The sequence below is a fragment of the Cyprinodon variegatus genome, unplaced genomic scaffold (assembly GCF_000732505.1).
Source record: "Cyprinodon variegatus isolate N-32 unplaced genomic scaffold, C_variegatus-1.0 Scaffold202, whole genome shotgun sequence".
NCBI classification, from domain to species: Eukaryota; Metazoa; Chordata; class Actinopteri; order Cyprinodontiformes; family Cyprinodontidae; genus Cyprinodon; species Cyprinodon variegatus.
In genome coordinates this window covers 161,470-174,886 of record NW_015150655.1, presented here as the reverse complement: position 1 = coordinate 174,886, position 13,417 = coordinate 161,470, and the positions used below count along the sequence as shown (strand labels likewise).

Sequence of the window (13,417 nt, the reverse complement as noted above, 5' to 3'; positions counted from 1 at the left end):
GGAACTCAAATGAAGTTTCATGATTTCGCAGCGGGGGATTCCAACTAATTATGAGTCTGAAAGGTATTTTATACTCCAATACTTTTTATATCCCAAAAGTACCATTATAAAATGTAATTTCACTGGTGTGTCCTCAAGAAGACAGGTGTTTGAATAAGGCATGGGATGGTTTCCCTTATTGAGATTTACCAGAGTGTCTGAATAGCTCAGGCTTCATAAAGTCAACATCAGTAGTTTGGTGACTGGGGTTGCCCCCGGATATCCAGATAAGGTAAAGTAAATCAGTGCTCCGATAAGCACTGGAAAATTACATTTAGTTATTTATTCGACATTTTTACAAGCTTACAATGCTCGTCAAACATACTTTCCCCCCCCCAAAAGACAAGCATCAGCTTAATAAATCCAAAAAGCTGTTTTAATTTATTAGATGAATAAGAGCTATTCAAACCAATACATCCATGTAAAAAAAACAAACTGCCCTTTATTCCCTTTATTTTATACTTTTTTTTTTTACCACCTTAAGCAGTAACAACTCAATTTAGTGTTTGCAATGACTGAAAGTGAGTCTCTTACACTGCTGTGGGGGAAGTTTGATTCAATGTTCATGTTCAGTCACCTCTGGTGATTCTTGATGCCACAACAGCATGTTTAAATTGGAGCTTTAACTAGGCCACAAGGGCGCCGCACTATTTGCTGTTCTTTCATCTTGCATGACCTAAGTGTCCCTTTGGCTTCTGGTCACAAACTGATGGGTCAGGCAATCTCTGGGAGGATTTTTAGGTAAAGGTTAAAAGAAATTCCTCCTTAAACTGTCCTACGTATCATGAAACTATCACCACTATGCAGGTCTTAGTGTTTGCAGAGGAGAACGTAAGACAATTCTTTAGGATCTTTTTGTCAGCAGTGGTTCTGGCCTTGGATGTCTGCCACTGAGTCAGTGTCTCTCAAACTACTGAATTAGGAACTGTGATCAGGTGAGGCTTGAAGTACATCAGATCCGATCTTGAGGGCTGGGTGGAAACTTCCTGAATGAGTCATCGAAGTCCTCTTACAATAGTTTTGGTAGGCTAGTCTTTCCAGTGTCGGCCATTTTTGAAAGATGGACTCTCACTGTAGGCTGACGTTTCACATTTGTTCTAATTTTGTTCTCTTTGGTCCTACTTCCATTTGATGTATTCTATTAATACGACTCTGATTCTACAGATATGGCCATAGTAAGGTCTGGGTATTGCTAATGAACCTAAACCCAGCCACTCTAGATATTTACAGCTGAATCCTTTTATAACAGTGACAGGTTGGTTCGGAAAGCCTTTTTCACCTAAATAAGTCAATATATTAAAATCTATATTTTTTTTTAACACTTCTTTTACTGATGTGCATATTTTAGTATAAATGTTAAGTTTATCATACAAATTAATGTTAAATTAAGCAACAATATGAGAAAACTGTTGCTCATCTTTTTTAAATAAAAACAATTCGATTATGTTATACACATGTGCTACCCTTTGTTGTGCGATACGACAGCCTTTTTACTTTTTACTAGACTCATATTGAGGGAATCTGCTGCCTTATATAGATTAGAGTGCTTGCCTTTGAACAATGGATGATATACTGGGCCCCACTGAGGCACAGAGCCAGTTTTGGGAACCTATTTTTCTTCATTTTAAGGTTTTAATCGCTTATGATGGCCTTGATACATCTCACATATCAATAAACTATACCATGTAAATGTAAATCTCAGTCATTCCTGCTGCTACTCAAGTTGAGAAAATATTGTTTCAAAAGCCCATTGACACTTAGCAATAAAAATTATTTTCTCCTGTTTGATGATCATCCAATCAGAAAAAAAAAATGTAACTAAAAACAAAAAAATAGACGCCACATAAATGTTCAAATACATTAGAGGAAAATCAACTCTCCATCCCTCTGGTTTGATAGTAAGGAAGAAAACGACAGAAATCAATAAAATAGAAACTTTTCTTTCAACCGCATATCCAGTAAGGCTTTACAGACCATTCCTTTCAACATTTTTGGAGGCTCAAAGTGCAAGTCAACAGTCATAACAAATGAAATGTCTCTATTGCACTATGATTTGGCTGCAAAAAAAAAGAACCCTCACATCTTTTTGCCTCCATGTTTTCCAGTCTGTAAACGTCACATTTGTACGTTGACATATCTTACATAATCACACCAAACTCTTCATAAATCTTAACTCAAAGTGTCAGTGTAGAATTTTAAATATTAGAATGGTGAAACCTGTTGTATGAGTGACACTGGGGCAATGGATATACTGTACTTGTTTTAGAAAAAAAGATTCCACATTTCCCACTGTATCAAGGTTTTTTTTTTCCCCAGTGAAGGCTGAGGAGCGCAGCAGGGCACTCTTTCACAAACAGAGTTTTTATGACTAATGGTCTATAATCAAATTCCTATAACAGAAATTATATAAATGCAACCTTTAAACTGACAAGAATTGATGTCCAAACTGAACAGAAACAAGTAAGACATGAATGTAAGAAAGCATAAAGAACAGATATAGGTCCAGGGCACAACAGCTCAGAGGGCACTTCTTGAGAGTCAGCTCTGTACGGTAATTGTGCCTTTTTTTTTTTTTTTTTTTTTTACGTTGAGCTGGTTTAATTCCAAACTGGGCCTTCTCTCGACCTTTTCACACCCATCACCATGTGCGACGCCTGCAACAAGCAGTGGAAGATGGCAGCTTTGTTATTTAAGAGTTTTCTTGAAGTTCCCTCAAGTCTCCCCATGATGTGCACAGAGCCTGCCACTAACTCCTCCCCATTTGCTTTTGCAGCAGGAGGAAGCAAAGAGTAGCATCGAAATGACAGCTCAGTCATCAAAAACTCCAATAACACAGCGGTACCTGAAATCAGCATTTAGTATTGGTACAGGTAAACTCAATCCAATCTAGGCACACAGTTTTCAGAAGTGCTGCAGCATGGTATGTTTTAGCACAGACAGGAATCGCCTCCCAGGTGTCCTTCCCACATCCAAGGCAAAAGGGTAGGGAGTAGTGAGATAAAGTAGGCAGAGGGAAAAGGACTCGAGGATGGGAGCGGTGACAGATGACCAGGGTAGAGCGCTGGCTTGCCCTCTGCCTTGGCTCAGCTTGCGGCGGCACGCGCCATCAGATCCTCCAGAGCCTTGTCCTGATCGTTGTTGTGTACCAACAGAACCTCTTTGATGGCGTCTCTCTCAAACCCCATTTCACCAAATCTGGACATGAGCTCAAGATACTGCAAGGCCTGAAAGCAAAGATGAAATGTTAATGCATCACAGTCTGTTCTATTAGCAGTGAAAAAATTCATTCAGGATTCAGTTAAAAAACTAGTTAAATATCAAATCAACAATGTGTTCATCAGATCTTACCAACCTCCTGATGCCTGACTCCGTTAAATGTTAGGTTCGGGTGTTACTTTCAAAATATTTGTGCATATTTATGCTAATTTCTCTGAAATGATGACCTCCCCTTATAAGTATGTAGCCTCATTTTTTATTTTCTATGTTTGATTTATATTTATTTTTTTATAAATGTTGTTGGCATTGGCCATGAACAAGAGCTGAAAACTGGCTTCATATTATATATATATATATATATATATATATATATTAGTGCTGTCAATCGATTAAATTTTTTAATCGCGATTAATCGCATCAATGCCTGAGTTAACTCGCGATTAATCGCATTTTAATCGCACATTTTTTTCCTGATTGAAAATCATTTAAATACTCTCGATGACATACAAAAAAATACATACAGGCTAGGTTTGTGCCAATGTTCTTTTTTAAAAATGAAAACAGGTCACAGATACTGATTTATGCCATAGAAACATATGGCAAGAAGATGGGGAGGCATGTAGCAAAAAATAACAAATATGTAGCCAAAAAAAAGGCCCTGAAAACAAGCTGATGTAAAAGACAGTCTTTACAGTTAATACAGTCTTTTGAACAAAGACAAGCATTTTACCCTACTGCTATAAAATTTAGTAGAGTTAACATTAGATGTTAATTAACCAAGATAATAATGAACAATTTTCAATCAATACATCAAAATCAACAGACCGACATCACTAGATGGAGTCTATGCTCTAGAAAGTTACTTTTCAGCCTCTTAACAAAAATGAGAACACACACACACACCCACCCACACACACACACAGACACACGATACCGACCTGTTGCGTACACAGACAGCAAGAGTGCCGTAGCAGATTCCATTTCACCTCAGTAATCTGTTTTCTCAGCGTATTGCAGGTTGCTACTAGTTACCAGACACTCAACTTGTTTGTTGGTGGTGGGGCTTAAAGAAAAGGCACTAGCGTCACCCAGTGTATGAGTGTCTTTTTCCCTTGAGGAGCTCCGCTGTCGAAGCCTATGAGAAATGCATAGACTGGGGGAAAACAGCCCCGCCTTCCCGCAGGCTGCAGCGGGATGTACTTGGAAAATTGTACCATAAAACCACATAGCGTTAATCTCACGTTAAAAAAATTATCGCCGTTAAAATGGCCTCGCGTTAACGCGTTAATAACGCGATAATTTTGACAGCACTAATATATATATATATATATATATATATATAAATACTGACACAATGACAGAAATATTAATTGATGTGTACCATCCCTTACAAATAAACTAATAAAGAAAGAACTCAAGAAAAGACAAACCTTTTCCTCTGAGCAGTGGTACATCTCTAAACACTCTTCCACAGCACTGGCATCAAAGCCCCTCTCACAGAGACGGCCATGAACATCCAGATAGTCCAATACCTTGGGAAAGAGGAGAGGTAAATGTCAGCAATTGTCTCCAATAAATTACCTTCATCGGTAGCTTCTGTTTGTTTCTCTTTGTGGAAGAAATAAAGTAAAATGTCTTATAAGACATTAGGGAGTTATGGAAATGAAACAGGTGTATAAAAAATTACACCAATGGCCAACAGGCGATGAAGATAAAGATGACTAAATAGAGCAAGAGGGACGGGTTGGCCAACGTAGATTGTGTTTGTGTGACTGATTCTTATATATGCAATCCAGACAGAGAGCTAGTTATGACACAAAAAGCTAGTTTCTACCTGAAGCTGCGTATGGTTAGCATTGAGATAAAACATCTCAGATATATTAGCATGATTGGTTACAACTGAAATGTGCTTCACTGCCAAATTAAACAGTCATTCATTATTGTTCGATTTGATTCCTACTTTACATTAATTTTCTGCTGATGGTGTTAGCTCTAACTAATATAGTAAACAATAGATCCAAAGCTAATTACATTTACTCCAAACGAATATCTCATGTATAACTGCAAGGGAAACTTACAGGCAGCGACACAATCTGACATTTTACACATTTGCTTCAGTTCATTAAGTACTTCCCCATCATCAAACCAGGTGAAAAAAATGGCGAACACGAGTAAAAGGATATACAATTTTTATAGTATGTATACGTTTTAACATATCACATAAAACAATTTTTCAGTAAATAGGAAAATTAGATATTTAGGCCACCATTTTCAACTAGTTGTGGATCCCTTCACTGTGATACAACCAATAAGTTTTATAACTAAACAGTCATGTAACTCAGGTAACAGCTAAAAAAATCAGCTTTTTATAACAATTTTCGATTGACTGACCGTGTAGCTCCCAGTGAAAAAGAAATGTTAGAGGGGATAATTTCTTTTTTTCCCCCCCAGTGTTTTATTGTCATTACACTGTCACAAATACAGAGCAACAGTATTAACTCTGCATTTAACCCATCCCCTTGGGAGCAGTGGGCTACATCAAGTAACATGAAGGTCTTGCCTAATGACGAACACTGGCAGCTCATTCCCCCAGCCCGTATACGAACCCAGGTTTCCTGTTTGCAGGACGGGTGACTTACCACTTTTCAAAACAACTGAAAAAGAGTTATGAAAAGATTTTACTTACTTTTTCAGAGAAGATGTGTTTTCTGACTGGCAACAAATAATGATGATCCAGATAATCTTTTTCAAGTAATTTATTAATGATTCTGCCAAAACAGGTATTAACTTAAACTTTAATATGTCAGAGGGGATATTAGCTACTTGGCGGAATCTGTTATCTCCGAGTGCTTTTCTTGTTAGCTGTAGCCGTTATTCAGGGGCTAGCATTGCCTCCAGTAGTTTCAGTGAAAGATTGGTACAATGAATTCTTCATACCAAGAGATTCTGGACTTTGTTCCTTTGTAGGAACAGTTGGAGAAGGAGATAGATAGCTATTTTCTTCTTCTACACCAGAGTACAAAGCAAGACATGAAGGAGAGAGTTTGGTGTGGATGAGCTTGACTGAGCAGCACTGATTCCTGACCTCAACCTGATAGAACACCTTTGACATGAATTACAGCAAATAATGAGAGCCAGGCCTTCTCCTCCAACATCAGTTTATGACCTTAAAAGTGCTTCTGGAATAATGTTCAGATATTCAGATATACACGAACATAAATGAAAGAGGTCAACAGCAGGAGTGTATGATCAGAAATTAAGGAGGAAAATTAAAGAAGAAAATAAAACAATACAGTGAAATTTCCTCATTTAATGATAGACTGATGAATCCCAAATACGTAATTTGAAAAATCCTTGGAACAGAGGGATTCATAAGGCTGAAGTTAAAGTTGGTCAGTTGAGATTTTATATAATTAGTGCATCAAACCTGGTCTATTCCTTTGTGGTACATCATAAAAAACTTTAACCTTATGGCTAAAGGCTTCACTTATAGATACTGGTCATTTAAACAGTAAATGTGATAGCAAGGCACATTTATGTGAATTAAAAGGCTAAAGAAGCCCAACCTGCTCCACATTCTGGCCTTGTCTCTGCATGGCCCGTAGAACTTCCTCATAAGAGTAACCCATTCCCACCAGAGTCTCCACACACTGACGTTCACTGGGCGTCATGCTGAGAAGAGCTCCCCCACATGGCAGACCAGTAGATCCTGTTCCAGGGTTGGTCTAGTCAAAGGAAAACAACACACAACAAACACGATGAGTATCGAAGAGCTCCCCACATACCTCAAAGAAATAAGCAGTATGTTAGTGAAAACTCAACCGGTTTCGGTGTTCCACCCTTGATGTGGCTGGGAGGCTCAGGGGCAATAATAACTTGTGTTTTTGGTAACGATGGCGGATGGAACCTAGGTAGGTTCCGTCGGGGAGAAGGAATAGGTTCAGATGCAGGGCTGCTTTTTATTGACTCTGGTTCGCCAGAATCAGAGAGTTTGGGGAAAGTCAGAGAGCGGATGTTACAAGGCCGATCGTCTGTTTCTAAGCCCGCTCTTCCGGGATGTCCGACTTTGTCTATATCAAGCAGTGCAACCAAACCGTTTGGTTTGTGAGCAAAGCCTGGTTTGGATGAGATGCTGGTGTTGGTGCCGGGTGGAGACGGGCTGTTTCCACGAGATACTGAACCCTGCTGAGGTGGAGATACAGAAGGTGGAGGTTGAGGTTGGCTCTGTAGAATGTTTCTCAACTCTTCCTTATCATCCAGGGTTTTCAGTTCTAGCTTGTCAAAGGGGTCTTCCTCCCGCTCAAAGTCGGCTAGATTGAGGTTTTGTGGCTGTGGAGTGTTGTCCTGGGATATTCTGGGGCCAAGTCTGGGGGCAGGCAGTGGAGTGAGGATGGCGTTGTGACTCAGCCCTGCCAGGACAGGGTTCAGCGCTGGTGGTGGAAGGTCCTGGTCCTCTGCCGCAGAGCGAAGGTTGTTCCCTCCACCTCCATCAATGTCCCCAGACACCGACTCCCTGCTCTCAGCCTCCTGCTTGGCTGCTGCTTCCTCTGCTCTGACGGCTGCTGCTCTGGCATCAGCAAGATCCATCCCCCAGCGAATGCTACGCCTCTCCAGTGTAAAGTCATACTGTTCAGAGGATAAAATAAAGATAAGGATGGAAAAGGGTCCGGAGAAAATAATAACAGTGTTAGTCATTGATAATAATGTTAAAATTCTAAAGGTTCTTAATACCAGAAAGCTTGGACAGAAAAACAAAAAACGAAATTAATTCTTTTCAGATATGCCTTTCTATGATCGTTTATTTTTAACAAAAAAATATTAAGAGAGATGCAAATGTATTTATTAATAGAGTGTATTAAAATTATGTTTATCATTTATATTCTATCATGATGCATATTTGTAAAATTTGTAACAAAAACAACAGCAAAAAAGCAAGACAATCCAGATGTTCTCCGAACCTTTGTGTCTGCAAGTACAGCTTTATAATCTGGCATACAGAAACCAACGGGTAACCCCACTTTAGCTGGACATCGGAATTTGTCGTTTAACTTGAAAGGAACATCATCAAGGTAGCAGGTGGGTCCTGTGTACAGAAAATGATGATTACTGGAAGCATAGGCAGAGGTTGATGACCAGAAACAGCAAGTTAACAGACTAACAGACTGGGAACTGCAGCAGTTTCTGAGGAAATAATCCACCTCAGGGGATCTTCAGCTATCGATTATTTTAGCAAATCATTCCTTTTGTGACGATTTTCTTTATTAGCTGGCTAATATAAAAATAATGCACATCTGTCCACATTTCACAAACATGGCACACTGCAAAAACTGATCAAACATAAAATAAAAATGTCTTGCAATCAGTGTGGTTGACCTTTAATTTGAGCAGGTTAACAAAATAATCTGTCAATGGAATTAGTAGTTTTGCCCTTAATATAAGATCAATAGATATTACGCACTTGAAATAAGATAATACCTTGTTTTCTTATTTTATACTTAAATCATCTTATGCCATTGGTCATCGATCTAATTACACCTATAATACACCTATATTACTTTGATTTAAATTGTTGCTGTGTAAAAGTTAAAAGAAATATGTAAAAAATTAATTTAATGTTTAAAAACACCTCTTAATATCTTCAGCATAGAACATATTCACTTACAAGGTTTTTCATCCTTAATGCCAAACATATGTATTTAGGGCTGCAACAACAAATCGATAAAATCGATAAAAATCGACTTTTAAAAGCGTTGGCAACGAATTTCATCAACGATTAGTTGTGTCGCGCGATTAATGCGTCATCAGCCGCCGTGGGGCGCTTCCTCCATCCCAACCCCGTTCTCCTGCTCCCACAGGAATCCCTCTCAGCGCTGCAGTCAGATGCGCAGGATTTTACCCTCAGCGTCCAGACTGCAAATGAAGCGCGCATACGCCGGGATTGACGGCGCAAACTGATCACAATTATTAAAATAGCCTGCGCTTTGTAAAGCGAAAAAAGTCGTAACATGCAACTATTGTAAAAACAAATTAACATGGCACGGAAGCACCTGAAAAGGAAACACGTTGTAGCCTTCAATGGCAGTGAAGAGAGCTGATCAGCAGGGTGAGCAACCATGTTTGTTTCGTTTTAAAGTGGGGAAACGTAACGTTAGTTTCTCAGGTAGCTCGTCTGATGCTTTCCTTACCTTGTTAGTAGGTTACAGACAGTGATAAGGTTGGCTACTTATTTTACTTTTAATTTCATTTGAATTAGCTTAAGCAGCGTTTATATTTTCTTTATAGATAAATGAACTTGCAAATTGTGAGGGGAAGGCTTTTAAAGTTTAAATCTTCTGGCAAAGATAAAGTAAAGAATATCCTGCAATTTATGGAAGTAAAGCAGAATAAAATCCAGCAAGATCAGTAATATGTCAATTAATTATATGCCACATTCCCATGTAAATATCTGTCTTTGGAGGATGTGTTTTTTAGCACCCCTAGTTCTCTCATTTTTATTCCAAATACAATTTATAATTTGAATCACAGGGCTATTTTTATCTCTATGGTTCAGTATTTTCTCAAGTAGCAACTTTAACTGCTATACTTTCCTATCTTAAAAGGCAGAACTCTTCTATTCTAAAGAAACCTCATTTGTTGAAATGGGGGGGCCTATTGTTTGAACCCCTTAGGGGCTTCTAAAAACAAAAATACCTGTCTTTTTTTGCGCTTTATGAAACAAAGTACCCTATATTTTGTGGATGTACAGCTACATTTTTTTACTCTCATGTAAGTTTGCGTAGTTTTTACACATTTATTTTTCATATTGTACCAGTACAGTTAATGAGCAACCTGTACTTGTGTGCTTGTTTGTTCTGTCTAAAATGTTTATTTTGGAATAAAGAGGTTAATATAAAAAATATTTTTTGTCCGATTCATCGATTAATCGAAAAAATAATCGTCCGATTCATCGATTTTTAAAATAATCGTTAGTTGCAGCCCTATATGTATTTCTGTAAAGTATTGGCTTAATAATGGTTTTAAGTGGGCTGTTATTTTAGCAAATGGGGTTTTTGAATTTCCTCTTTGAACTGAATACCCCTTTGGGATTACTAAGAGTATTTTGAATTCAATTCAATTTCAGTGTCTGTATACTTCAGCTAACAATAATTTCATTACTAAATAATTCACTAATAATCATCCAATCTCAGTATTTTTTTTCGGCCCCAGGGTTAAGGCTCTGCATTCAAGAGGGAATAAAGTTGTTAACAGCTAGAAATGCTACCAGATCCAATTGTAAATATTAACATAAAACTGCAAAGACAGCTTTAAATCTAAATTACGAATCTAAAACGAATGTATGAGACATAAGCCCTTACCATTGTTATGCGCATCTGATCCAGACCTCCTCGCAGCCATTTAGACCCTACAGAAAGAGTGCATTAGTTTAGTGTTTCAGGGAAGTTTGTAGCAAGAAAAATGACAAGCAATGACTTTTTTCAGAGGTTCATATGGTTCAATAACTATCCTAAGGCATCTAAAATCACATGTTCCAAAGTAGCATGATATAAAATAGAAACAAAATGAAAATGAAGTAGTATCAGGTACTAAAAGACATATATCCCTGAAAAAAAAAAAAATTTTCTGACCAAATAATACAAACTCAGTCAAAATCAAAAGACAACTTGAAAGACATTATTCTGATAACAGCTTTGCTTATTCAATAATGTAGATCATGAAAACAAATCTGGCAAATCATAGAGGCATGAGCAACCACATCAGAAGATTGCAGAACGCGTGTTTTTTTTTTTAGTCAGAGGCTTTAGCTGTTAGATAATTTGCTACAGGAGACCCTTGTGGTAGCCTTCAACATCTATAACAGCTCTTTTAGGAAACCTCTATAATACCATACGAGTGATAGCAACTTTCCGTTTAAACTGAAAGGCATTTTTGATTTGAAATTCAGATAATTAGCTTATTGTTTAGTTTATCTAAAACTGGAGGTGCAATTTTTCTTTGCACCAACTGCATCATATGTTTGGGTCAAGGGTATATTGTTTCCATTGCCTTAAATCCATTCTTGTCCAAAGTCCATTGTCATGGGATTTTACTGTTGCAAAGAAAAGTCCTTTCTGCTAGCTTGCATGCATGCATGGATTTACACGCAAGATACAACTCTATATTTCCTTCTCTGTGTCAGCAAACACATTTGAAGCCAACTACAACCATCTAAAGGGCCGGGATGAGGAAAATTAGTGTATCTTTTTTAAAGCAACAACAATTAAAATAGTGTACTTTATTTTGTGGTTGCATTTTTAATAATTGTGACAATATATCGCAAAAGTGAATGACTGTACAGCTCCATCCACAACCTTAGGTAGGTACCAAAATAGAGATACAAAAAAAAAGGATGTTAAAGAGATGTACCCCCACCCGTCCACCAATGATAACACAGTACACAGTGGAGTATGTTAAAGACAACAGCAACCTTCTTGTGTTTTCCTCCTAAGCAAATACTTGACAGTCATTTACATCTGAAATCAATTCCGCTATTTGGTCACACAGAAACAGAGCCTGGTTGTGACCAAAACAGAGGAAACTGTTCAGATACAATGAAAAAAAAAAAACGAGACCGTTTCCTTTTTTATAATACCACTTATCACATTAATAAAGAGTATATTTACAAGCAAAATCCCGAACTTTAAATTAAGCTCAAAATGATCTTTTAGCATTTACTTGGTTGTGTTTGATGTTGATAAATGCGCCACGAACCGCACATGACCAGTTCTCTTATCGTGGTTGATCTCTAACGCTGGTTAACGATGTGTAAACTCAACTTAGTCGTCAACCTATAGTTAGTAACTAACAGGACTTGGGGATAAAGTTATATAACACCACACCATCACAAGTTGCTGTTCCGCATTGCAACAGCTTTGCATGAACTCGCGGAAACACTGATGCTATGTTGATATAGTTCTGATATGAATGATAAAAAACAGTAAATGTAGGCTAGCTAACTTACACAACAGGATGACAGGAAATAAAATTCATTATAAGCTAACTTAATCTCAAACTAGCTCGTAGTAGGTCATCAACTGACAAATATGTCTTATAATACGCGCTGTCAGACTGTCAAGTTTCACACATTACAACACATTTGGACAGCTTTAGCTAGTTTACAGCACAGCATAAATCTCTAAGCGTAATCCAAACGCGCGGATTAAAAAACTCAACGTGGCTTATTTTACCAGCCAATATGGAAAGATAGGGGGGACTTAAAGTATACACTGACGAACACAGCAAAACACGGTGTATTGGTCCTCGGCGTACGCCACCGTTCATGCTAATACGCTTAGCATCGGCTGTGGCCTGACTAACGTTACGTGCTGCCACCGCCCCTCACACAGCTAAACAACTGGCCCGCAAATTGAAAATATTGCTTTTCTCACCAGTATCAACTCAGTCCCCTCTTGTGAAATCCAAACGAAGCCTATCCACGATGAAAGTTCGACAAAAACTGCTCTCGGAATGAGTTTTAGTCCAAGTAAAACCTCTTTCCTGCTTTGCCGTAGGTCGCCATCTTGGTTTGTCGGGCTCCCTCCAGTGGTTCCTGTGTGATGTCACTCACCCCATGACGTCAGACTGGACGGATTTTAGAAAACATTAGGCAAAAACTGGACAACAAAAACATAAATGTTTAACATTTTTTTTAGATTAAAGTGTGCCTAACAATTAGAATATCAGCGGAAATGTCATTTACCGAAATAATCAAACTGCATTCAAGCGAAGTGAAACTCATTTTCAAAATGTTATATTTCAAAATTTACCTGATCAATTACTCATTATCTTTTAATGAGAACTTAAATTCAATAAAAATCCATTATCCTGGTTTAATATAATTGTTTGTTCCTTTAATGTTAAATATGTTAGATCATTAATATGTTTAAAGAATGTAAAATATATGCCTTACAAATCAAGTAAGTTATTAATAGTTATTAGAGGGGAAACATTAAAAAAGCAAAATAACTTTCTAAAAAGTGTGCAAAGAATTTACGTAATTGCTAAAGCACCTATGATTCCGTTTTGAGCAGTCTTTTTGACTTCAAAGCTGTCAACAACACCCTCATTTCCTATCAGTTAAAGGTGCCATAGGATAGATTTTCTAACGTTTTTTTTACATTGTGGC

At 37.8% G+C, this 13,417-nt stretch overlaps 1 protein-coding gene across 1 annotated transcript; it reads right to left on the bottom strand.

Moving 5' to 3' along the window:
* Positions 1–492: 492 nt before the first annotated feature.
* Positions 493–12,831, bottom strand: ubap1 (ubiquitin associated protein 1). The gene is made up of 7 exons (XM_015379879.1): positions 12,681–12,831; positions 10,611–10,657; positions 8,214–8,338; positions 7,078–7,881; positions 6,822–6,980; positions 4,686–4,787; positions 493–3,263 (listed from the first exon to the last, which is right to left on the bottom strand). The coding sequence occupies exons 2-7, from the start codon at positions 10,648–10,650 to the stop codon at positions 3,123–3,125; spliced, it is 1,371 nt and encodes a 456-aa protein (XP_015235365.1). The 5' UTR covers positions 10,651–10,657; positions 12,681–12,831; the 3' UTR covers positions 493–3,122.
* Between the last annotated feature and the right edge of the window lie 586 nt (positions 12,832–13,417).